Source organism: Myotis lucifugus, unplaced genomic scaffold (assembly GCF_000147115.1).
Source record: "Myotis lucifugus unplaced genomic scaffold, Myoluc2.0 scaffold_32, whole genome shotgun sequence".
Taxonomy (NCBI): domain Eukaryota; kingdom Metazoa; phylum Chordata; class Mammalia; order Chiroptera; family Vespertilionidae; genus Myotis; species Myotis lucifugus.
The window spans coordinates 1202731-1229666 of NW_005871080.1; the positions used below are offsets into that span (position 1 = coordinate 1202731).

Sequence of the window (26936 nt, forward strand, 5' to 3'; positions counted from 1 at the left end):
TACCCGAAGTAGGTTATCAATAATTGTTTGTTGAATTAAGTTTTAAAAAGTGAAATGTAGCCCTGACTGGTTTGGCTCAGTGAATAGCCTGTGGACTGAAACGTCACAGGTTCGATTCTGGTCAGGGGCACGTGCCCAGGTTGCGGGCTCGATCCCCAGTGGTGGGCTTGCAGGAGGCAGCCGATCAGTGTGATTCTCTCATCATTGATGTTTCTCTCTCTCTTTCCCTATCCCTTCCTCTCTGAAATCTGTAAAAATATATTTAAAAAAATAAAAATAAATAAAAAGTGAAATGTAGTAAATAGTATGGGAATTTAACAAAGGTTAATATAATTGCTGTTAATAAAACTCTTATTTTATCTTAGGTGACCGGACTAGTAGTTGTCCAGTGATCTTCATATTAGATGAATTTGATCTCTTTGCTCATCATAGAAACCAAACACTCCTCTATAATCTTTTTGATATTTCTCAGTCTGCACAGACTCCAATAGCAGTTATTGGTCTTACCTGTAGATTGGTAAGTCTTTTTTTTTTTAATTAAAAAATTGTAATGTTTAGAAAGTTAAAGCTTAATTACCAACATAGTCACTTATGTAGGTCATGATATCAGGCATTTTTCAAATGTGTTTCACCGATGCCTGGTGCATTTATCCCATTTTTCAAATCAGATTGAGGAAAATAAAAACACATTTAATCACTCATACTCATAAATACCTGTCTCTCCAACGGAATCACTAAATGAAAAAAATGAAGTCAGATTATGCTAATAAATACAATATTTCTACATTAGCAAGTAAAGAGAAAGTTAAATAATCTTACCATCACTTGATTAAATTCACCAATAGTGTCTATGTTTAACATTTATGATTCTTCCCATATTTGAAAATGCTTGGAATCAACTCAGAATGATACTATTTTAACTTTGTAAATATACACCGCTGGAAATGAGGTTCATGTACTTGTTCTCTTTTTCAGTACCTCTTTGTCTTTTTTTTTAGAAAAGTGAAACTTTTTACAAAGTCATCTTCCAACAGTCCTCCTAGTGCTGTTTTTTCTGTCCAGTGGCTTTTCCCGCCCTCCTTCCCCAGTGCTCCAGAGCTTATGACCTATGCCTTTATAATAAGCCTCCCTCGTAGAACATCGGGCTGGTTCTCCACATAACTATCCTGCCTTGCTAGAAGCAGCAGTCTGTTATGAGGATTGAGGCATCTTCTTCTTGTTAAAAAAACAAACAAAAAAAAAAAACTTCCTTTGGATGGAAGTGGCAGTGGCAAATATTATTGATCCAGTTAAGGACCAAATAAAGCAGGAGTGGGGAATTTCTGGCCTGTGGGCCCTATAAGTACCCCGAAATCATTTGGTCTGGTCCTGCTAAGGCTTTTGAGTTAATTAAATGTTTGACCAAATATAGAAGGCTAATTTTTAAGTTGCTAATTTTGTATGGCCCACAAATGATGTTATAAATATCCAAATGGCCTTTAGCAGTAAAAAGGGTCCCAACCCCTGCTCTATATAATTGATTTCTTAACCTAGCTGTTTTATGAAAATCATCTTGGTAAATTAGAAATCCATATTTCTAGGGCTTATCACAGCTTCTTTTAAAAAAAATAAAACTTTTAATTATAGAAAGTTGGCAATAAACTTGATTTCTAACTTCTTAAGGAAAAATAGCATAAATATAAGTAGTTTCTAAAATATCACCATAGAAAAGCCACAGGACAATAACATACCATTGTCATGCTGTGTTTCTGCCAGTTTCTCTTCTGTAGTTTGTTCCTTCGGCCTAGCATGGCTTCAGCTTAAATTTGTGGATATTTCAGTGATCTGAACATTTCTCCATTACACATACTGCTTACTTAAGTCATTGTTACATAAAAACAATGAAGATGTTTAGATTTTCATGAATGTAATAAGTCTTAGTACAAATTTTCATCTTAATTTTTTATCTGAATTCTTCATAGAATGTACAGAATTCCTTGAAACTTTTAATGTTACTATGACAAATAACTACTCAATAATAGTTACAATTTTTTTAGCAATTATTATAAGTCTTAGAATGTTGAAGATTAGCTGAGATTAACATGGTAGGTAAAACGCATGACATCATCGGGCCTACAGATTCTTAAAGGGGATTAAAGTAGCATGTATAACAGAATCTTTTAGAGCAGGGGTGGGGAACGTCTGGCCCTTGGGCCATATAAGGCCTGAAAAATTATTTGGTCTAACCCTGCCAAGGCATTAGGGAGTGAGTTAAATGTTTAACCAAATATAGCAGGCTAATTTTTAAATTGATAATATTGTATGACCAGAGAATGATGTTATAAATATTCAAATGGCCCTGGGCATAAAAAGGGTTCCCCATCCCTGTTTTAGAGGCTTGGTTTATTTCCAAGCCACACTGTCTTCTACTGCCTTTTAACAGTAAAGAGATCAAGGGAATAATTTGAGTATTTAGTGGTTTTCATAAATTTTTTTTATGCTTAATTGAATATTATAAGATAGGCATTGCTAATTATAGGTAATAGTTTAAATACTTATATTTCTAACATTGACTTTTTTTTAACATGCATCTTACAGGAATTTCTGTTTGTTTTTAAGGATATTTTGGAACTCTTAGAAAAAAGAGTGAAGTCACGATTTTCTCACAGACAGATGCACTTAATGAATTCATTTGGTTTTCCCCAGTATCTTAAAATATTTAAAGAACAATTATCTCTACCTGCAGAATTTCCAGACAAGCTTTTTGCTGAGAAGTGGAATGAGAATGTTCAGGTAACTTGGAGCAAAAGTAATAATATCAAAATGATTTTTGTATCTTGCTATACCATTTGAAAACAAAACTTAGAAATATTTAAAATTTCTGAATTAGTACAAAGCTTCTAATGTACTATTGCATAAAACTGCATGAATACTAATTGTACACTTTTTGTGTGTGCATATTATCTTCTTATAAAAAACTGTTGAAATGTCATAGCTCCTGAATTTTTCTCTCAAAAGAACTTTAATGAGCTTTTTGTTTTATTTATATCTGATTTATATTTTAGGTTATTTTTTTGAAGCGTTTCCATCACAAAAATTATTTTTATTTTACTTTTTAAGTTTAGCAATATATTATGTTAGTGATTCATATCTACCTATCCAATGTGGATTTTTTCCCCCTCTAATTCTCATAAAGAACTTTATCTTTTATCTCGTCACGTCTATTAAAAGGCAATCCAGGTTATGGCAGTTGTGGTTATATTATATACATTGACGAAATCCATATTGGAGTCCATGGAGCCCTGAGGTTATTAGCTACAGAGGTACCTTCATATGTTGTTTTCAAGATTTACTAAACATGTGGACTCTGTTGATTTACCTACACTTCAAGCTTAACTTCTACAGACCACTGTTATGTCAGCCCAACATATTGGCATTAGTTTGTCTTATGCTGACAAGAAATTTCAGTTGGCAGGGAGAAAGGGAGAGGAAGTTCAATAACATAATTGAAGAACAGTGTTGCTAAATAAAGCCCACATAGTAGAATCTTGCAAAAATATGGGTCCTGTGAAAGTGGAAAATAATAACAAAAAAGTCCTTCATTTTGAAAGCATTGGATAAAACTGGTATGTAGTATTAAATGCTAATGAGTGAGGATGATTAGATATATGGATAATTAGAGTTACACAATTTATATTCACTGCCTCTAAAAAAGGATTGTTCTATAGTGAAGTAGTATTGATTTTATTCTTAAATAACAATACCAAAATAAAAATGTATTTATTTTTCTCTTATATGATTGTTTTTTTCCCATCTTTGTTGAAGTATAATCAACAAATTGAAAACAGTATATGTTTGTGGTGTTCAATTTAATGTTTTGATATACATATACATTGTGAAATACCACAATCAAGCTATTAAATATATCCATCACCTCACATAGGTATAATTTTTTTTTACTTTTAAGTGTGAGAACACTTAAGATCTATCCTGTATGTAAATTTCAAGGGTACAATACTATATAGTTAACCAGTCACATTGCTTGCATAACTGAAACTTGATTCTTCTTTTAATAATAAAATATGGTCTGCTCATGTTAGCATTAGTAATTTTGACACATTTCATTTTTTAAATTAAAAGTTCATTGAACAAAATATAATCAGTTCATAAGAATATATGGTAAAAGAAGTTTCATTATGTCCAAACTCACCAGAGTAATTATTTAGTTTATAGCAATTCAGACTTTATGTGCAAAAACTAAACTTGTTTTTATATAAAGGGTTTAAGCTTTACATATTTTTTAAAATACGGTTTTATTGATTTTAGAGAGACAGAAAGGGAGAGGGAGAGATGGAAGCTGCCCCACAACCCAGGCTTGTTCCCTGACTGGGAATCAAACCAGCGACTTCTTGGAGCATGGGTCGATGCTCAACCCATTGACCCACACTGGCTGGGCAAACTTTACATATTATTTTTTGTTTTGCCTTTTATACTTTGTTCTGATTAATAATCCTATATTATTTTTCTTAATATAACTATATGGAATTGTGTGTAAAGATGGCTAACTTTATCCTTAAAATTCAGATATTGTACCTTGGTATAATTAGGTGTGGGTCCTCCCTTCCAACTTCTTCCCCAAATTAGTCTTTCCTGGGACTCAGATATTTGTTAGCTCAGGCACGTTTTCTTTGATACTCTAACTATAAGATTACATTTTTTAGGAGCACTTTATAATTAGTGCTCCCACGTTGTCCCTTCCTTTTCAAAGGTCTGGAATCTCTGGTCTCTGAATCCACTTTTCAGTGAGTCACAGACTTTCACCTTCTGCAGCTCTTTAACTGACTGTTTTGTTACAACAATGGGTTTTCTGAGTGCTTTAGAGATTCGAATGTAATCTTTCATAGTAAATGTTTGTGCTGTCCCAGGACTTCTATTTCTATCCTTGCTCGCTTTCTTTCCTAAAATGACTGATGCCATCATCCTTCTTTCTGTCCTTCCCAGATGCATTATATTCTGATCATCTTAGAGTGGGCATGTATATAAAGGAAGTATATGGTGGGTGTTACTGGTGAAGCAAACTCTGGATGACTCAGAAAATGGGTAACCATGTGGTTGTAAAGTGGCTAGGCCTAAGTTTTTTGGTCCCCTTTTTGCTGATCCTATATCACTGAATTTAGCAGCAGATGGTAGGAATGAATGTGAGCACTATCCTGTCATCTTCTTGACAACCTTGTAGACTTTTATAAAGTAATACTAGTACCACTGGAGTTTGTGTCTCTTAGTTCTAATACTATTTTCCCCCAACCTAATCATTTGCCACCTTTTGGTATGCTAATAAATGAACTTCACTTGAAAAATATATCAGGACCATGGCCAGAGGCCCTGTCCTATGAGTGGTAGTGGAGTGGGGACTGCATTAAGGGAGCTATCCTTTCTCTCAGTACTGACTGTTCAGGAAGTTTTTCTGATTCCAAAGTTAAAAGCAATGGTATAGGTCACCTATGGAATCTCACCCAAGAACTATCTTTAGGATAGTGTTGAATCTAGACCTCTGAATATCATTTATACCCCAAATGAGTCAATAAGTAAGAGAGAGTATGGCAGTGTAAGAGAAATCCCTGTATAAATGAACATTTAAAAGAACCATAGCCAATTCTCCTCTAAGGAAATTTCTCCAAAGTACTTCAGGGAAGATTTACCTATTGTCTTAAACCTTTCCTGTTTAGTTAACAAAAGGTGAGAAGTTTTAGCAGGAACTGACTAGGAGATTAGTACATATGCTGCTGCCTCTAAGTTATCCCTGGAGCAGCATGGGTCCTAAGGTGCAGGTGTAATTCTGTAACATTCTGCTTAGAATCTTACCTGAGGAAGGTACTGGCCTACCACACTGTGCAATCAGCACTATGAGAACCTGCTTCTGTGGCAGCTGTTCATGTGTTCATCAGTGAGAAGGAACGGTATCAGCTTCCCTGAACAACAGAGGGGGTCTGCTTTATTTCTGGGAACTCCCCCATTTCCTGTGAGTGGTGATATCAGTCAGTCAGTTCTGTCTTATTCCCCTTACATTATTTCCTGGCCCAACCATAAGAAATTGTCATGTTTCAAAACCTGAGATCTAATATCTTCAATAATTATCATAATTAGTTAAATGTAATAGGCATCCAGTAAGTGGTTATTGGTAATAATAACCGTCTTCAGGCAGTTTATAATGTTTGAATTAAAGTGAAATAAAAAATATGATGAGGTTTCATTTTTTAATGGCTCACAGATAGATCTTGTAAGCTTCTTTTAGGCGGACTAATTATGGAAGCAAGAAGATGATAGCTTTCAGAAAGAAGGGGCATTGGATTCAGACCTCTAAAAATAAAGAGATGAGCAGAAAGGCAGAGTACAGAATATAGAAGACTAACTCTTTGGCACATTATTCTACTTATTTATGTTTTAATCCTCGCCCATTGATATGTTTTTATTGATTTGAGAGAGAGAGGAAGGGCAAGAGAGAGAGAAAAACATCTATCAGTTGCCTCCTGTACGCCCTAACTAGGGATCAAACCCACAGCCCAGGTATATGCCCTGACCCAGAATCAAACCCACAACCTTTTGGTGTGTGGGATGATGCTCCAACCAACTGAGCCACCTGGAATTCTTGCTGGAAAAAAAATATATCTTGCATCAATATATTTGTCCCAGAGGATTTACTTTCGTTCTTAAGTGCTCTTATTGTAATACAGAAACTTCATAAGGGATTTGATGAGAGTCAATAATTGCAGAAGCCAGGACTGCAGTTATTTTTCAAGACTTTTTTATTTGAATTACTTTGCTTTATTTTAAGTTTATCTTATGTATCTCCAAAGGGTATTTGACGCTGTTTATGAAAACGGGTATGTATAGTGACAGTAAGCTCTTTCAAATAGAAAGAGAATAACTAAAACATATAAGGAAACAGGGACTATAACTAGGATAGTATTTTTACTGAGAACACAAAACTTTATTTCATTAGATTAGAACTTACAGTGGGAGAGAGACATGTAGTTTTAGCTCTAGAAAATACAGAAATAATCAGTACTTAGTTTTCTCTCTTTTTTAAGAAAAATAATCCTTATTCTTTGCAGATGATTTATTAAAAATTAATGTCAATCTTACCCAAGGCTTTCTTGGCTCTGCCAGTTTTGAATTTATTCTTCTTTCATTTCATCTTTTTCAGTGCCAAGTGTACCTTATTTTTCATTAATCCTAATTTACTGCAGTCAGTTGGCTCTTTTAGATAATGCTTTTCAAAGGGTCTCTGAATTTCCAAAGCCATTAGCTTCCTCTCAGAATATATCTCAACTGAATTAGAAAAAGTGTTTTACATCATTGATCACCACTTGCCTCTTGAAGTTTTATTCCCTTGGTTTCATTGTTCTTGCTTGTATTCTCTTCCAGTCTTAAGTATCTTTCTCAATCTTTTACTTTGCTTCTCTCTTTTCTTCTGCTTCTTAAACATTGATAATCCAAGTTTTCACTTCTTGACCTCATCTCCTCGTGGGACATTCTGTATGCCATGGTATCATCTCTGATTTTTTCTTTCCCCCTCTAACCCCTTTCTCCTCCATTTCTCACCAGTTGATTCTCCATCAGACATGTCTTTTATAAATGTCTTAATTTTCTCTTGTTTTTACATCACTTTGTTAATTCAGATCTTTTTGGTCTCTTGTATGAACAGCTACAGTCACTTCCAATTAGGTTTTCCTGTTTCTGTCTTCATACACAAATTATTTTGCCAGTCACTAAAACTCAGAATTACATGACTGCTTATCTTCTGTCAGTATGCCACAATCTTTTCTGCTTTACTCATGCTGTTTTTATATATATACTGGAACGTTCTTTTTTCTTTTTAATCTATTGACTCATACAATAAGCATTCTGCATACTTTGTTTTCCTAAGTATAGTAGCTCTTATTCTCTGTTGTGTGTTTTTGCTGCATTTTGATCATGCCACTGGTATCACTGTGTAGATTCCCTTTTCAGACTAGAAATTCACGGGTAGCAAGGATTGTATTTTATGTTTGTGTCAACTGAAATCATGTAAAAGGATAAGAAAATCATTAAACTAGTAATTTGATTTTAATTTTTGTGTTCTAAGTCAGACCAATACCTATTTATTAATGAATAGAATTAATGAGGTACACCAACTAGTGATGCACAAGATTATATTTAAGTTTTAAATTGTAAGATTCCTTAACTCTGCTTTGATTTTTCTCTCCAGTGTCTCTCGGAAGATAAAAGTGTGCAAGAAGTCCTACAGAAGCATTTCAACGTCAGCAAAAGCCTGCGGTCCTTACACATGCTATTGGTTCGTATTAGCTTTGTTTTTATCACTTTTTTAAACTTTTATTTCACAAGACAATTATATTCTGTTGGGAATTCATTAAACCTATAAATTTTGGGAGAATTATCATGTTTACTACATGGAGTTCTCCAGTCTCTGTCTGTGGCACTTTTCTCCTTTTATTTAGTTCTTTGCTTTCTTTCATCATTATCTTATAATTTTTTATCCTGTTTGTACATGTTTAAAGTATTTAACTTTTTAGAGCAGTTGTCCATGATGTTTTGTTTTTAATTTTGGTTTCAGCATGCTCTTTGTTAGTATATAGAAATGTGATTGATTTTTTTTATGTTGATGCACTCTGCAAACTTGCTGAACTTATTCTAGGAGTTTTTTAGATTTCTTGAGACAGTCATGTCATCTGCAAATAGAGAGGTAGGTTTTTTTCCCCCTTACCAATCTGATTATATTTTATTTCTTTTTCTTGTCTTGCAACATCTAAAACCTCTCAAAAATGCTAAGTAAGTGTGGTGAGGATGGACATCTTTGCCTTGTTTCCTATCTTGGGAGAAAAGCATTCAGCCTTTCACTGTTAAGTATAAGGAAGCTATAGGTTGTTTATACATTTGTTATCAAGTTATGCTAATTCCCATCTGTTCTTAACTTGTTGATAGTTTATTATAAATGGATGTTGGATTTGTCAAATGCTTACTCTATCAATGAATATGATCTATGATTTTTCTTCTTTAGCCTGTGCGGTGTTGGGTTGCACTGCTTGACTTCTGAATGTTGAACTAGCTTTGCATACCTGGAATAAATCCCATCTTGTTATGGTCTTAAACAAAGTAATAATATCTTTTAAGCTTAAACATTATCAACGAAGAAGTACTTTATCCTGAAAATGAAAGCTCTTCCTTTATTAAGAGTATTTGACATTAGCCTAATGTTTCTAGAAAATATCTGTGGCAAATATCTTTCAAGGAAAAACTAATTTTGTTTCATGAATTTCTTCTTGGTCACTTTCATTTATTATAATAATAGGTATCATTTATTAAATAGCACTTGAGCTGGGAACTATATAGTTGCTTTACCAACATTTTGTCTATTTTTTTTTTTAATCCTCACTGGAGGATATTTTCCCATTGATTTTTAGAGGGAGTGGAAGAGAGAGGGAAAGACAGAGAGGAATACCAGTGTGAAAGAAACACATCAATTGGTTGCCTCCTGCACACGCCCTGACCAGGGCCCAGGCCGGGGAGAAACCTGCAATCGAGGTTCGTGCCCTTGACCGGAATCGAACCTGGGACCCTTCAGTCGGCAGGCCAAAGCTCTATCCACTGAGCAATCCAGCTAGGGCAGATTATGTCTATATTTTACCTTTGGATATTTTTATCTTTATTTTTTAAGAAACTGCGGCTTCTTATGATGCAATATCTTTTTTAAAAAAATAAGTTTTTGATTTCAGAGAGGAAGGGGGAGAGAGAGAGAGAGAGAGAGAGAGAGAGAGAGAGAGAGAAACTTCAGTGATGAGAATCATTGATTGGCTGCCTCCTGCACGCCCCCTACTGGGGATGGAGCCTGCAACCTAGGCATGTGCCCTTGTTTGGAATCAAACCCAGGACCCTTCGGTTCGCAGGCTGACACTCTATCCACTTAGTCAAAACAGCCAGGGCATGGTTAATTATCTTGCCCCAGGTCACACGGGTAGTAGATGGTAAACCCAACCCAAAGCCAAGGTGTCTGGCTTCAAGCTTGTATCCTGCTTTACTCTATGATTCTGCTGTGTTTATTTACAGATTCTCCTTTTCCATTTCTGCTTTTGGTGAGGAAATTTAAGAGCTTTTTTTGTATATACTTTCTCATTAGAAATCCCCCTCCCATCTTGCCATTTTCATTAACAACTGTCTTTCTTACAAAGTAATTTTGGGATTAAGAATTTTTAGAGTAGTATTTTTAATTATTTGTATATGAAAATTAGACTTTATTAACTTACTTTACATAGAGAATACACACACCACACATACATGCAACATAACTATTCATATACACACTTCTCATTATGATAAAATCTCTCTGCCTTAAAATTGTCAGCATGAACAAATACTTTTCCAGTTTTCTGTTACACTTCTCATTCGGGGTAATGGCTTGATTTTTGTTTCAGCTTTTCATGTTTAAGAAAAGTTTGGAATTGGTGGAAATTATAAAGAAGAGGGAATGACTTGACTGAGATTAATTATAGTTTGGATAATTTTTCAACAACCACCACAACAAAATCAGGAGTTATACATAGAAAAAAAAAAAGAAAGAAACACTTTCATTGCATATCCAAAAGTAAATTCCAGGTTGATAAACCTATATGTCTGTACAAAAAGTTTAAAAACTTTATAAAAAAATGTAAGAGAACATATTTGTAATCTTGAGGTAGGGAAATATTTCTTAGATAAAATACGCAAATTCCAAGCCATAAAAAAACAGATGGATAAAGTTTAACTACATCTAACTTTTAAATGTAGACTGACTGGCCAGGATGGAGATTTAAAAAAAAAAAAAAAAAGCTGATTGGGAGAGGGTGTATGCAATGCATCTAATCATCAATACTATCCATAATAAATAAAGAGCTTTTATAGTAATCAGTAAAGGAATGAGCTAAGAGTACGAGCAAGCCATTTAGCATTGTAGAATCCCACATGCCCTATAATATACAACGATGCGTCACCTCTCCAGTATTCAGGGAAACGGTACAATTTAAACTTTACATAATTAAACACTAGAGTTAAACCTTTTTTTCCTGCCAACTGGTAGGTGTCAAAAGTTTATATCTGATGGTGCGGTGTCTGTGACTGTAGAAATGCGTTGCTGCTGATAGTGTGAATATGTACAGGGACTTTGGAGAACAGTTTGGCGAATTAGATATCTAGAGTAACTCAGAAGCACAAGAAGGCGTAGAAAGGTTGTTTATTGCAGCCTTATTCATAATTGCAAAAGAAACGAGAGGTGTTCATCAATGAAAGAAAAATAATTAAATTGCAGAGCAATACAATATAACAGGAAAAAAATGAATAAACTAGACTTGACAACTTGATGTGGATAAATTCTCATGATAAATGTTCAATGGAGAGAGAGTTGCAACAGTACAATATGATATTTATATAAAATTTAAAAATTACTCTGTATAGTCTAGGAAACCATGCATAGGTAGAAGTACATAGGTAGTAGGAGACGTGCATTTTTATTTATGCCTGGCCAGTTTGCCTCAATGGTTGAGCATCATGGTTCAATTCCTGGTCAGGGCACATCCCCAGTGGGGGGCATGCAGGAGGCAGCTGATCAATGATTCTCTGGCCCCCTCTGAAATCAATAAAAATAATACATTTTTTTTAAATGTGCATTTTTATTTTTGTATACAAAGGAGAAGAGAGTTCAACCAAGGAAAGAGACAGGGGCTTCAACTGTATAAGGTCATATTTCGTAAGCTAAGGAAGTGGTCGTGGTTATTGATTATATTATTCTCTTGCCTTTTTGTGTGTCAAAAATATTTAATTGTAAAATGTAAAAGGACAGGTAAGAGAAAGGGAATGAAGCAGGGGAATGAAGTTCAAATAAAGTGGGCTCTGCTTTCAAGGAGAGCTATTTCTGAGTGTAATTTTGGTTTTTATCTTTTTCCTTTTTGAACAATTGAACATAAGGTAGCTAACTTCTTTCTATTACTTAACCCCGACCTGGACTGGCAGAGTTGGTGGTTAGAAGCTATGCACAAGTCACACATCTGCCTTTTGGTTTGGTTTGGTGCGGGGCTTTAAGTTGTATTTTACTTAGTTTTGGTCTCTGCTTGCCCTACTCCTTTTTAAATGTTCTTCCTTTGAGGAGTGTAAGTAAGATATGCAAGTGGGAAGGAGTAGAGAGAGCAGCAAAACTTTTTTATGCTTTACATTTATAGCTATATGGCATATGAATTTAAATACTAAATTTTAGTACAGCTAAATATGAGAGAATACTTTTCCCAAGCATTAGTATTTACTCTCATAAGAGTAGACTCTCCAAATTAAAAAGTGTTGTTCAGTAATACCGCCACATTTCCCACGTAAAGATGTAATTGTTTTTCTGATCCCCATTTTCCTAGATGCTTGCTTTAAGTCGTGTAACCACATCACACCCATTTATCACTGCAGCAGATTTGATGGAGGCAAACCAGCTGTGTAGCATGGACTCTAAAGCAAATATTGTACATGGTGAGAAACCTACCTGATTAATAATTTTTATAGGTTTGTTTAATGGAGTGCATTTCGTAATTAACCTTGGGCATAGTGCTTTATACACAGACTGCTTTTATATCCACACTGCCTTTAACTCGGCCCTTTATAAGGTGTTGTCACTCCCACTTAAAGTCCCCGAAAACTGACACTGCCTCCCTTGCCACATCGGAAGTCCAGCTAGCACTGTATTGCAGGTATTCTTACTGCACCCGGTGCTAATGAAGAGCATGGGCTTTTAGCCATTTGGGGGTTTACTGTCACTTTTGAGAATCTAATGAGCCATCTCTTTAGGAAAAGGAATTTAGATATAATTTCTTGGGATTTAAGGATTCTTTGAATAATCAAGAGTCCTGTGTGACTTAAAGTTACATATGATTGCACAGTTTGTTTACTGTGGGCCATATGGTACGTGCTTAATTCTTCTAACATCTCCGTAAGTTAGAAAGATCCCTATTCTGTTGATATGAAAACTAAGCTCAGGGAAGTTGAGTAATTTGCTTAAGATTAGATGGCAGTAACTGAAACACGTTGGGACCTGGGGGGTTTTGACCCCTTTCCACCCTTTCACTTCATCATTTTGTTTGAGGGACAGTTATTTCAGTCTTTGTATCAGTAAGTAAACTATAACTTATAGTTTGTTTACCTTTTACCATAGGTCTGTCAGTCTTGGAAATCTGTCTTATAATAGCAATGAAACATTTAAATGACATCTATGAAGAGGAGCCCTTTAATTTTCAAATGGTCTATAATGGTGAGATGAGACTTGGGTAGTTTCTTTCTGACTCTACCGCACTGCTTATTGGAGATCCTGACTTTGTCATTGCTTTCTGTCCAGAGTTTCAGAAGTTTGTTCAAAGGAAAGCCCATTCTGTCTATAATTTTGAGAAACCTGTTGTCATGAAGGTAAGAGTCACTGTTATTTTTCTGCAGGCTGGTATATTTTTATATCCAATTTGATTGTCTAGTTGACCCTTGAACAACATGGGTGTTTAAACAGTGTCCACTTATACATGAATTTTTTTTCAGTAAATATTGTAAATGTATTTTCTCTTTGCTATAATTTTCTTAAAATTTTCTTTGTTCTAGCTTCCTTTATTGTAAGAATATAGTATATAATCTATATGACATACAAAATATGTGTCAATCAACTGTTTGTTATTGGTAAGGCTTCCAGTCTACAGTAGCCTAGTAGTAAAGTTTTGGGAGAGACAAAGTTATATGGGGATTTTTGACTGGGTGTGGAGGGTTGTTGGCACCCCTAACCCCAGCATTGTTCAAAGCCTAACTATATATCATAGTTGCGCAAAGTTAGCAGCCAGGTGTTTTGGTTTGTGGGAGTATACTGCCCTCTACTGTCTGTTCCTAACACTTACATCCTGAAAAGAAACATTTATAGTCTGTGAAATATATTGATACAGCCCTATCCCTTTATACTCAAGGTTTGGCTCGGCTCTATAATTTTAGCAGTAAAAAGCTACAAAAATGCTGACATGAGCCATTAAGAAACCAACAGGCGAAATCTCACTGGCTGGTGAAAGCATATAGAGAAGGTTTTATTAGGGGTTGGGTGACACAAGGGTTTTAAAACTTGAGAAACTTTATTCTTGTGTAATATGTATTACCCACTAAAAATAAAATGTGAGCCATATAATATAATTATCAATTTTCTAGTAGCAACAAAAAATAAAGTGAAGTTTATTTTAATAATAAATTTTATTTAACCTAATATACCAAAATAGTCCCTAAATATTCATTGGAAATACTCTTTAGATTCCATAAAATTTTTAGCTAAAGAAGTAGATGTAGCCCAGGCGGTGTTGCTCAGTGGTTGACCATCGACCTATGAACCAGGAGGTCACAGTTGGATTCCCTGTCAGGGCACATGCCCAGGTTGCGGATTCCATCCCTAGTAGGGAGCCTGCAGGAGGCAACCGATCAATGATTCTCTCTCATCATTAATATTTCTCTCTCCCCCTCACTTCCTCTCTGAAATCAATAAAAATATATTTTACAAAAAATATTTACATATTGAAAGTGTTCTAAACATAGTTAATTTTTTTTATTGACTCAGGCATCGGTTTTTACATTCAACTTAATGAAAATGAAATAAAATTAAAAATCGAGTCCCACATTTCAAATGCTCAGTAGCCCTATGTAGCTAGTGATTACCTTATTGGACACCACAGCTCTAGAGGACTTTATGAGAAAGAACTTTTGTTTTAAAGCAATGGACCCATACATCCCTTAGCATCCCCTGTAGACCTATGTAGTCAGAATTTTATTTCTTGTAGCAACCAAAAAGTGTTGGGGCATTGCCATTTCTTCACAACAGAAAGCGTATCTAGCACAGTGCAGGTGGGTTTTCTCCCCCTTCCTAATACCCATGTCTGTCTGACAGTCATGGCTTCTGGGAGTTGTGAATGGAAAAAGGTACCTGAGCATTTACATTCTTAGGAGTTTCTACATTTAAAAAACAAACATTTTTGCTGCCTATATTTTAAATCTCCTTAATTTTATTCAGCCCCAGCCTTTTGTATTTTTCTCATTTTCAGAAGTGGCATCTGAGCTATTTGTTTCATCAGAAGAATTTTTATGATACATAGAGAATATGTTCTAATGATATTTTTCACAATAAAGCTGTAGGAATAGAAAGCTCAGGAATTGATTGTAATGTTAGTATTTACATTTAGTATGTCATGATTTAATGGTTTGTTTTTTCATAACCTAATAAAATACCTAAAACAATCATCAGGGTTAATAAAGACATAATATGTGTGGTAAGAGGAAACAGAAGAGAGCCCTATTAAGGTGGGGAAGATGGAAGGAAACTCTGACAGGTGGTGGCAGTCTCCACCAGACTCCTTAGGGGACAGGAGCTGGCCTCTCCTCCATTGTGGTCCTCTGCTGAGTCACAAGGTCAGCTGACAGGCTTGCTGTGCTCCTAGGGCTCTTTCCTCTCAGCTGCATTAAACTTACACAGCAGTCTTACAAAGGTACAAACAAAATATAAGTGCATATTGGAGTAATTTTAAGTCAAAAAGTAATGGACTTAGTGGATCTTAGCTGGAAACCCTTCATTAACTTCATCACTAGTAGGAAATATGATAGAGAATAAGATCAGAAACAAAAAATGAGATTAGGAAAAATCATGGTGTGCAGACTGGATTAAAATGTGTCCTGTTTACATTCAACAATATAGTGACAGATAACTAACTATATATTGACGCTGTTTCACCTGATATACAAGTTTTTACGAAGTTGATGGAGAGTTGTTTTTGATTATTGATTTCTATTAAGTTTTGTTTTCTGGCATTCTATTCCACAACTGATCAAAATCCTTAACTGTTCTCTGGGTTGTTCCTCTAATGAACCTAAACTATTTTTTTTCATCTTTCAGGCCTTTGAACACTTACAACAATTAGAATTAATAAGGCCCGTGGAAAGAACTTCAGTAAATGCACAGAGAGAGTACCAGCTGATGAAACTACTTTTGGATAATACTCAAATTATGAATGCTTTGCAGAAATACCCCAACTGTCCTACAGATGTTAGGCAGTGGGCAACATCCTCACTAAGCTGGTTATAAATATAACCCATGGCTTCAGTCATGTAGTTTCAGGCAAACTTCTCTAAAGAACTAAAAGCTGTTGTCCTTTAATAAGATGTGTTAATACATTTTTTATATTTATAGACATGTATTTTTGTATTTATGGGGAACTGTTACACAGGTAGTATTCTTGGCTATGTCATGTCTGTAAATCATGAGCAGTTACGTGATTTATAATTCCAGTAATTTAGACTATGTTGAAGTAGAAGTTAAAAAAAAGTGACTATTTCTTAGATATTGAACCATATACTTATTTAAGTTATGAAGTATTTTTGTGTTACATTTGAAATGTTCATTTCAGTCTAGCAGCCAATGTTTTTATAAACATTAACGAAAGCATTAAAGAAACAACAGCAAGCATTGATATGTAGAGTAATTTTTTTAGTTTTTTTCTGTACCATGGAAATGTTGGATTCTATTTCAGACCCAGGTCTAGTTCAGGAGCTTGGCCAGTTTGGCTAGAAGATGCTTCACACGGAAGTAAAAGGCCAAAAGTTTGGACATTTTCCTCCAGACTTCTCCGACTGTGGTACTTTATACTACCTACAGAAGAACCCCTTGAAGAGTTGAAGGGTGTTCTTAAATGCAGATCCTTGGGCCTATTCTAGTCCAAAATGATCAGAATTTATGTTTTTAAACAGGTACTTTACGAAATTCTTGAAAAACCACTTTCACAAAGACTGGGGAATGTTTGGCAGTGTTAACTAAATCTATATCTAAAAGTAAATCGCAAGAGGGATGTGGAACTGTCAGCCAAAGGATCACCTTATAAATTCAGGAATCCACAAGCTAATACAGCCATGTATTTAAAGTGGAATATAATAAGCATTCGTTAAGTGTTAGTGACTTCATTTATTCAGGATTATTTGATTGCCTATTGTTTTCATGGAAGGTTTACAGAAGGCACTGTCTCTAACCTTGTGCAGTTTGTAATACTTGTAACTGTCAAAGACGATAGGATGTTTCAGTGCCGTTACCTGCAGATGAAAAATCTAGCACAGCGGTGGCAGTGTTCAGAGTCACAGTTCAAATCGGGTTTGACATCAAAGTCCCTGCTATTAATAGGTGAAATCCAGCAAAGGTTTCTTACCATGTGTTTTTTAAAGAATACTCCAGGAAATGATTTATCTGGTTTTTAAGAAGTCTTGGACATCGAATAGAAATATCTGTGTGTAATAAAAGCAGCTCTAGTTCTTCAGTAGTTACAACCTATTGTTCTGCACACTTAGCGAGTCATGCCCTGCCCCTGACTAAGTCTTCAGATCACTATCACTTGCTTTTCAGCAGTCTCACTAAATCTCAGGCTTACATACTATTTTTGTGCAATAGTCTAGATTTTTAGGGGATGCTTTGCCAACATAATAGCTTCACTATTACTAGAAGCAAAGATTTTATTTTACACTCGAGCTAAAATTGACCCTTTAAAAATTTTTCTAAACTATTTTAAGGCACTGACTGCATAAATACTTGAAGAACTGACTTGAGGTTTATAAATTTTTATTAGGCTAAATACCACTAAAAGACTGAGAGCCCTCCCTCCTCTGCCTCCCTGGTACATATAAGCTACATTAGATCCATCAGCATGCAAGTATACAGATTAAAAAACTAAGCAAGGTGGGTTTTCATACTCAGTGAAACAGAAAGCAAGCCATCCCCTTCTTAAGTCATCAGATTGAAAACCAGGTGTGGAAGAAGAATTCAGTGCAGTTTTTACCATGACTCCCCCCCCAGGTGCCCTAACAAAAACAGGTTCTTATAAAACAAATCTATATAATAAAAGCCTAAGCAACCTGTTATGGCAGAAGGACCAGAACGACTGGTTGCTATGACGCACACTGACCACCAGTGGGCAGACGCTCAATGCAGGAGCCGGGTTCACAGCTGGTGAGCGCAGTGGCAGTGGCGGGAGCCCCTCCCGCCTCCTCGGCAGCGGTAAGGAGCAAGGGCTCCCTGACTGCGAGAGGGATGTCCAACTGCCGACTTAGACCCGCTCCCAGGAGAGGGCGCAGGCCGGGCTGAGGGACTCCCTAGCATCCCCCGCCACCCGTACACAAATTTCACATACCGGGCCTCATGTTTTAATTAAAGAAATACTTTCCAATTCATGTGCACATGCATATGAATGGCTCTGAGGAATGAAAACCTGTTGTGCAAACTTACTATGTCATAATGCTATACATATTAAGTGTATACTGTATTAGCTTCCTGATAAAGATAAATCAGTGTTTTGCAGAACACATTGTGGAAAACAATTCCAATATTCCTGTAGATTTCACCATTGTTCCCATTTTCATGTAGTTTAGAAGACAATGCAGGTTCTTTCAAACCACCATAACCTAAGTGTTGTCCCTTCCTTTGCCTTTACCCTAAAAACTTGAGAATCAGTGTGAACTGTAACACTCCATGTGGCATTGTGGGGCTTTTCCACTCCCCCTTTCTTCAAAAGCCACATCATAAACAAAACTTTTGCAACATTAAATATGTAAATGGAAGCTGGCTTCCTATTACTGATTACCCAAAGTGAAAATACCAGAATTCTTCCATCCACTTGGTAAACAGGTTACAAATTGGAAATGTATATCTTTGAGGGCTATTTCCTAAGCCACATTTTTTTATTTTCATATGAAGAAGAAAACTAATGCCAGCTAGCCTCTGGCTTCCTAAAACTGGCAGGACCAACATAAATACTTTAGTGGGAATACAATCTGCTTAGACGACAAAGGAAGGAAATTCCATAACTGACAAGCCTTCCTTTCACCTTATCCCCATTCATGCAAATCTCAAGGTGGAAGCCTCACTATAAATTACAAAGCTACTACTCCCCTCTTAAGAACATTTATAGCTAAAGAAAAACTGCATATGCAAATCATACTATATTCACTTTTTTTTATTTAACTTGGGGATGGAATGGGAATAGCATACATTTTATTTGTACAATATTTAACAATCACTTATCCAAGGTGGGGTTTAATGGGGCTTTTTTTTTTTTTAGCTTTTTGTTAAATACTTGCAGAAAAAACAGCAAGTACAATTTGACAGTAGTACAACAACCTGTGCCCAAAACACTGACAAGAAATACAGAGTAAAGCTAAATAATTGCTTTCCAATATTTTGAGAGGTAACAAATAGGATATGGGTTTAGACTGCATAAAAAATGTACTGCTGGTTGAATATCTGAGGTAAATGATGTTCAATCAAAATGCTACTTGTATCATTTTGCCCATAAATCAGTAAATAATTTTATGCACATTATACCAAATGTTCCTAAAAAGTAATTTTTTTAGAAAGGTAAAAAAGAGAAACTGGAAAATATCTATGGTGAAGCAGTTTTTTTTAAAACAGTAATCAGTTTATCCCACCAAACTATCATCTGGCCAGGGTTTTTTCCCATAGCACCTGCATTTTACTTAAATGCAGTTGTTATGTAGGGATAAGGAAAGGGGGAAGAGATTCTTTTTTAATTTGATGATATATGATTCTATTTTAAATTCCAAATTTGTTTGGGTTGTTTCCTGATTGTATTTTCAAAACCATCACCATGAAGGATAGTTCATGGGACCAACAATTGTAGGCACAGTCTCTGTTCTAGAATTCACAAGATATCTATAATAAACACTCAAACAAGAATCACACATCACATGCTGAAAACTTCCTAGCATCTAAAATACATACAAGAGCTGTGCAGGGCATTGACTTCGAATAAAGCCAAATACCGGTTAATCCATCATCAGTCCTATGGCAGTTGATCATAAAGCGTTCTTTAGATGAAGATCTGGGCAAGGTAAAGAGTGTAAGTTAGAGCAGCAGTCCGATGGGTATCAGAAAGGCTAAATACAAGACAAATCATAAGGAGCACCATACACATGAGGAAAAAAGGTATTGGAGTCCATTTACCCCAAAACAAAGTCTTTTCTCATTCTTTGATCTTTCTTTTTTTAGTATCCCCAGCTCAAACGTTTTGTTGACTTGCCCACTCTGCCCCAACTGTAAACCAAACATGAAAATGCCCTGCAAAAGAAAGTTCTAACGAGACTGGGTATCAGGACAAGGTAGTCACCAGAACATTCTTACGTAACTGCTTATAAAAAGTTTTTCTAATAACGTTCTCAAAAGGATACAAGCTTTAAAATTGGTTAGTTAAGTACAATACCCAGATTTCTAAAAAAAATTTCTAACTTACAAGAGAAAAATTTATTTTGTGAATAACTGGTCTTATAAAACTTATCTCTAAGTACCCACATAAGACAAATATTCCTCCTGTTTTGGATTTTTAACTTTTAAAATCAGGATTAAATGTTTAGAACACATGTAAATTAGTCTTCAGGAGATTAACAATTTTCATGTGTGAACATTCTGATTATTTTCCTTTCTTGATTAGTTTCAAAGTGAAAGCAAAACCATATCAAGAAATTGATAGGCAAAGTACTTTTTTTTAACTAAAGAGGTGAACTCAACATTGAAATGGGAATTCCTAAAAATGACATGATGACTTGGGCACATGATGTGACCAAGAGAATGTTCTAGATGGTGTGTGGCACATGGGCAACAATGCTATTACTCTTTTTTCCCTCCCTGCTTAGAGTCTGTTGACCTATTTATTTTTAAATAATATAACTTATGATTCCCAGAGAGTGAGTGCACATCATATGTAAAATGTAGTGTACTGTGTGATTAAATAGCCATTTAAAGATAACACATTCACAGTGAGTGCCTGACAGTGACATGTAAAAAATTATTTTATAAAGTTAATGTATGGATTTCAAAATGACCTGACAAAAAGTATATAGTGTAATACTGGTGGTCAGTAATCTAGAAATTCAGGAAATGAATGTTTTACTTTGGCCTGAATAATTTGAGAAAGAATCCAATGATATTCTAATGGTATACTGTTTTGAAAAGCACTTTGACGCCTACCATCAATTCCATTTTCTTATCAAGAGTAAGGAATGAACTATCTTAAATTAATAGAGTCAGTTGTGAGAGCAATTTGCAGGAGGAGACGGCTATATGTGACCTATTTTCAATATTGGTTACCTCTAAATGTCATTGCATATTTTAAGTTATAGGTTTAACTTGTTATCCCTGATTTGTTTTAAAGTGGTAACATCTGAAATCTGTGCTTAAAATTCAGTCTCTATCCTAGGATAATTCTTTACATATCACAGACATCAAATATTACTCTGACAGGATGGCACCAAGCAGAAATATGGTGATAAACTTATAAGTCTCAAAGCAGAGAGTGAGGAATTCTGGGTAATGACACTTCCTGAGGTGATCCTAAAACAGTGATAAAGAATGTCCCACACACTGTTTGGTGAAAAGAAATACACTACAATTTTACATATATAAATAGGAAAAAAATCTATTTTAAAAGAATAAAAATGAAGAGCTTTCCAGTGTCACAGCTCACTTAAAAATTTTAAATCATGCTTTAAATTTTCAAATATTCCCCAAACACAGCACACCTAAAAAAAAATACTTAGGTAAAAATGCAATATTTTGGGAACTGGATATAAGATGAAGCTTTAAAACATGGGAAGAAGGGGGAATGCCACCATTTTTCAATTCAAAGAACAGCACTTTTTTCCTAAAATTACAAGCTAGCACAAGAAAAGCTAAAACACTGCTTTACGAATGGCCACTTACTGTTGGCACTAAGTATAGCTTACCTTTTTTTCTTAAATAACACAGTGAATTTGTAATACCTTGTTACAAAACATGGATCAATTTATTATTCAAATTTTGTTAGTGTTTTCAATTATATAATTTAGCAACCGTGGAACTGAGGTATACCTTGTTGAGGGAGGTTAAAGTAATGCTTGGAAGCCTCTTTACTGTACCCCACTTTGATGACTGTTTATGTACACAGAACAGCAGCACACTAAACATTCACAAGCTGTGTCATATTGGCATTACAATAGTCATTTATAGAAACACAACAGCAAATGCAATAAAAACAAGTTACCCTTTTTTAAAATCTGAAATGAAAAGTTTCTGATTTAAAAAAAAAATAGCAGTAGTTCATTTAAGGAATTAGTGTCTTCTGACAGACATTAGAAATCTGAAGTCAGTTTCAAACACTTGATTAGCCAGGTCCAAAGAGCCTTGATTTGGAGAGGGCCACATTCTTCATGTACACTTTCTCAAAAGTTTATAGAGTTTGCAATGTTTCTCTTCATCTCGTCTTTTCACGTCTCTGCTATAGGCAGTGCCGTAAGTCTCCCAGAGCCACAGTTTAAAACGAGGGTCTTCTTTTCGACGTGTCCAGGAGACCTCCTGCTCATTTCACACAGAAAATACACTGTAAGCAGTTTCGTTAGCTTAGCAGCTCCAGTTCACAGTCCCGTTTCTCAATGTGTACACATGGTGCAACCATCATAGACTAGATTCTTTGGGAGGAAAGTCAACATTTGTCACCATTGTGACCACTGTTACAATGTCCTCTGTGGTAATGATATTTGTTAGTCTCTGCATCTGAGTAATTCTTTCCCCTACACATCCAGCTGATAACCTGGCTTCTGCATCATGATCCCAACATTCTTCTATTGTTTCACAGAGCATTGCCATTCCCTAGAAAGGAAAAACATATTCAAACACCATGGCAATTTTTGTTTTCTATTAGGAAATAGAGTAAAACTTCCATAAACAAATTGCTATTTTTGTGGATTAAAGAAAGTGTCAAGATTAACCAAGTTTGCTATTATTTGCCAGTGTTCATTTTTTAGTATCTAATGTACACAGGAACATTAAGAATAAGAGAAGCACTGAGATAAAATTTTTTTAGCACTGGAGATTATCAGAGTAGGTAATTAATTTTTTCAATTCCAAAAATTGCTATCCATTGTTCATAAACCAAGTCATTTCAGTGCTAACCCTTGAAATGGATTTAAGACCAAGGCTATAGGAGGTATACATTAACAATCAACATTTCTATCTTGCAATTTATATCTTGAAAACTATCCTTGAGAATAATCTTGGTTATATCTAGACCAAAATAACCACAACAATACTGTCCCATCCTGTGTCCACCTAGTCTCTAGTTTCAGAGCATCCTTAAGAATTTGAAAATCTTGCAACCACAAATCAAAATGCTAAAGCAAATGCCCTTGGAGAGAGAGAACTGGGTGTTTCGCTTTTTTTAAATGGCATCATATAAGGAAGGTGGTGATCAGCAGGGTTAACCCCATCATCCGCAGACGGCTCAGAGCCAGGAGCTCCTTTCCCAAACAGGAGACATGCTCATCTGCACAGGACCACAGAGGGATGAGAGCCCGCAAGGCCCTATGACTGCATCATCTCCCCTGTGAGTGCACAATCTTCTTGTTTCTAGAGCAGAGTATTCTGATGAAGATCACCTCCCAGAAATCATTCCAGAAATGTGTAGAGGTGTAAATCATTCCTCTGCAAAGCATTTTATTGGGATTTCATGTGACAAGCTAACTGCATAACTTACAGCATGCTTCTGCCAATAATCTCTTAAAACGGGCCTCTTTTTTTTATGCACAACAACTTCCTGCATGTCTTCAAGAGATGGATGCTGGCCGATTTCCTCCTCAAATGGCAGCATGTACTCATCTACAGGTCCTAAAGTGTAAATAAAAAGGGGAAAAAATCTTTTAATTTAAATTTCCCTGATTTCCAAAGTGAACAAACTTTAAAACACTATCACATTTCCCAGCTGTTACATACTGCAATGAGAGAAGCACTCTCAACCAGACTTACACACAGTGTGACCCAAACTCTAGCTTAGGGGAAGTCAGGTCTGACTTGGCATGTGACTTTGCAAAGGACTGTAAGGAGCTTTCTTAACCCTTATATGAGTACTGGTTATCTCCATGCATATGTAGGATATAGAGAACCACTGATATTTGCAATTGCTCTCGGGTACCCACTCCTCTTACAATTCAAATCAGTGGTGCTGCAGCCTGGGTTCAGTCTGTTACAACCATCTCTAATCTATGAAATGCTCAGACTCTCAACACGCTACACATGAGGGGTCTGTACCCCAAAGTCTGCCTCCTCTGCCCCCAAGAGCTGACAAAAATATATTGTTTTTCAAATCACAAACACTCTCCACACAGGGTTGCCAAAAATTCAGAATATTGCCTTCACAGACAAGCAAGATTTCTTCAGTATTATAAGTGATTTCTGGTTTCTTAGGCCTACTCAAACAGGAAAACGCAGTCAGGAGTTAATAATGAATATCTGATGCACTTTTCTCCTGATCAGAAACTTTACGTATATTAATTATTTCCATTTTACTTTCACAGACTGAAGGTCGAGTTACATCTATTTTACAAATAAAAAGGAAGCTCAGAAAAGTTCCCTAATTTGCACAAGGGCATACAGCTGTTAAGTGTAGAGCTGGCACTTGAATCCATTTGAATGACTACAGTCTGTGCTTTCTCCCCTTGACAGAAGCCTGTCACTAAGCAATTTCAGTGTCCAGCTATGTCTGTACATAGACATAAACCTTGTACAAGCTCTTTAAATGCACTAAATTCTCCTGAAAAGAATCTAAGTCAAACAGTAAGTCATGAAGAAAGGCAGCTAACCCCACCCTCTCTAAATGTAAGCATTTCTGATGCCTGGTCACAGCCTCCCCAGGAACCCCTGCAGTGACAGCACTGTCACCCTAAGGCGTCTATTCCACCCCTCCTCAGAGTGTGGTCCACAGGGCAGCAGCACTGGCCTGACGCAGTACACCTTGTAACGTGTAAATATCAGGCCCAACCCAGACCTCTAGTCAGAATCTGAATCAACAAGGCCTCGAGGGGTTTGGTATATACATTAGTTTGAGAGTCACTGAATTGAATCAACAATTAGATATCAAGAAATTTTAAAGCACTCACTTTAGCAATATCCACACTGTCCTCTGCCCCAGTTTCTGCCTAAGAGTTAGAAATGCCTGACTGCAATTCAGTACTTCACAGCACATGCCAGGCATCCAAGGAATGTGAGCATCCATCCTTTTCCATAAAAACTTCCCTGGTAAATCCTCCTCCCAATAACAACAATTTTCTCAATCTAAACTCCCATAACACTTCCTTACATTTAGTTCTCAAGTGTTACATTTACCCAAAAATATTTACTGAATACCTATGTACCAAGCACTGGGCTAGACAATCCACACTTACCTTGCTCTAGAGCAGTGGTTCTCAACCTTCTGGCCCTTTAAATACAGTTCCTCATGTTGTGACCCAACCATAAAATTATTTTCGTTGCTACTTCATAACTGTAATGTTGCTACTGTTATGAATCGTAATGTAAATATCTGATATGCAGGGTGGTCTTAGGCAACCCCTGTGAAAGGGTCGTCCGACCGCCAAAGGGGTCGCGACCCACAGGTTGAGAACCGCTGCTCTAGAGTTAATAGTCCCAGAAAAAATGTGCCACCTTAATGAAACTGTACATTACTTAAGGGCAGGTCCCTGTGTATCCATATCTAATGGTTCGCTTTGGAGAGTTCATATTAATAAAGTTCTTATGAGATATATTTTCCTATGATATGTGCCATTTAATCTTTTTCTTCCATAAATGCCCATAATAAATGTACTTCCATTTACAGCCAAATACACTGAACAGCTTACTCTTCTTCCTACAGAACTACAAACTTAAATTATATCTAAACTGCTTCCTACTTTTTTAGGTTCTGAATCCACTCCCATACCAAATCCCCTGTCTGGAAGAATAAATGGCTGTCCATTCCTGAGCATATTCTAATAAGTTCCTTTAAAAGCACAGCTCCCCAAGTAAAGTTTCATATACCAGAGTAGTCTGTCCTGCACTAAGACTATTACTATACTCAGCATTTAAGTATTCTTGTAATCATAGGCTAAATTGGTTATACCTTTCAAAATATTCAACAGTTTCTATGGTCTTTGACAATCCACGGGAAGTTTTTAGGCAATTATAAGTTAAAATATAAAACATCAGATCAAGTTAATTTACATTTGGGAGTTTAACAAAGTTTGCCTTATATTCTCACATGCAAAAACTGTAACATAACTGAAGGGAGTAGAGAGGCTTTGCGAAGAGCACTAAAACCAAGTACTTACAGCACTATAAATCTCACACCAGGAACATAGTATGCAGATTTATTATCAATCAGTCAATGCAAGTATTTATAGGACATGAACAATGACCTCACTAACAAGAACAAAGAACATGAATCCTTAGAACCCAGGTGCTGTGCAGGCAAACATTCGCAATAATGTCTACATCAGATCACACTTTCAGAGCTTTAAGGAGACATAATTTAACCTGTGGTATATCCACACGCCTGCTCAGTTACGTGTCAGAGGACAGACTGGTTCGTCAGGTATATGACAGATTCAGCCTGAATGTCCTGGGAGCAAAAGTCTCTCAACTCTATATGTATTTCCTCTGGCCAGAGTAGAACCTGGGGCAGGACCCACACAGTACAGCCTTCTCCCTACATCTGGGTCAGTTTCAAATCTAGGTTTTACCATTTACCACTTTGAGGCTAAAACAGGCAAGGTACTTTAATTTCTACTTAAAATTTGAGCCTCAAATTCCTCATGTGTAAACCTGAGATAATTACTAACTCGAAAGGTGTTTTAGGAAATAACCTAAAGCTATGTGAAGTGTCCAGCAAAACATCTGGCAAGGTGAAGGACCCATACATCCTGCCCCCTTCTCCCCTGCCTCCTGAATTCCCTAAGCTACAACCTCCTGTAGTCTATTTTAAAAAAATTAAAATGTGTACTTTAAAATATTACCTTTGAGTGTAATCATCCCTTTTCATACATGTGTAGTAGGCATATAT

The 26936-nt window shown here is 35.9% G+C and overlaps 2 protein-coding genes across 12 annotated transcripts in view; one reads left to right on the forward strand and one right to left on the reverse strand.

Moving 5' to 3' along the window:
* The window catches only part of ORC4 (origin recognition complex subunit 4), a 65558-nt gene extending 48213 nt beyond the window's left edge, over positions 1-17345 (forward strand). For 2 of the 5 annotated variants that reach the window (XM_023752425.1, XM_014454158.2), the window contains exons 8-14: positions 366-517; positions 2599-2772; positions 8228-8314; positions 12408-12516; positions 13196-13291; positions 13376-13443; positions 15938-16975. In XM_023752425.1, coding sequence (XP_023608193.1) covers positions 366-517; positions 2599-2772; positions 8228-8314; positions 12408-12516; positions 13196-13291; positions 13376-13443; positions 15938-16126 — 875 coding nt within the window. In that variant the 3' untranslated portion in view covers positions 16127-16975. Of the gene's footprint in view, positions 1-365; positions 518-2598; positions 2773-8227; positions 8315-12407; positions 12517-13195; positions 13292-13375; positions 13444-15937 lie in introns of all 5 variants that reach the window. The other 3 variants (XM_023752423.1, XM_023752424.1, XM_023752426.1) reach the window with 2 other exon arrangements.
* A 1673-nt stretch (positions 17346-19018) lies between these two features.
* Positions 19019-26936, reverse strand: part of ACVR2A (activin A receptor type 2A) — a 94157-nt gene continuing 86239 nt past the window's right edge. For 5 of the 7 annotated variants that reach the window (XM_006086872.3, XM_023752427.1, XM_023752429.1 and 2 more), the window contains 2 exons: positions 23601-23731; positions 19019-22717 (listed from right to left, as the gene is read on the reverse strand). In XM_006086872.3, coding sequence (XP_006086934.1) covers positions 22523-22717; positions 23601-23731 — 326 coding nt within the window. In that variant the 3' untranslated portion in view covers positions 19019-22522. The remainder of the gene's footprint in view (positions 22718-23600; positions 23732-26936) is intronic. The other 2 variants (XR_002828753.1, XR_002828752.1) reach the window with 2 other exon arrangements.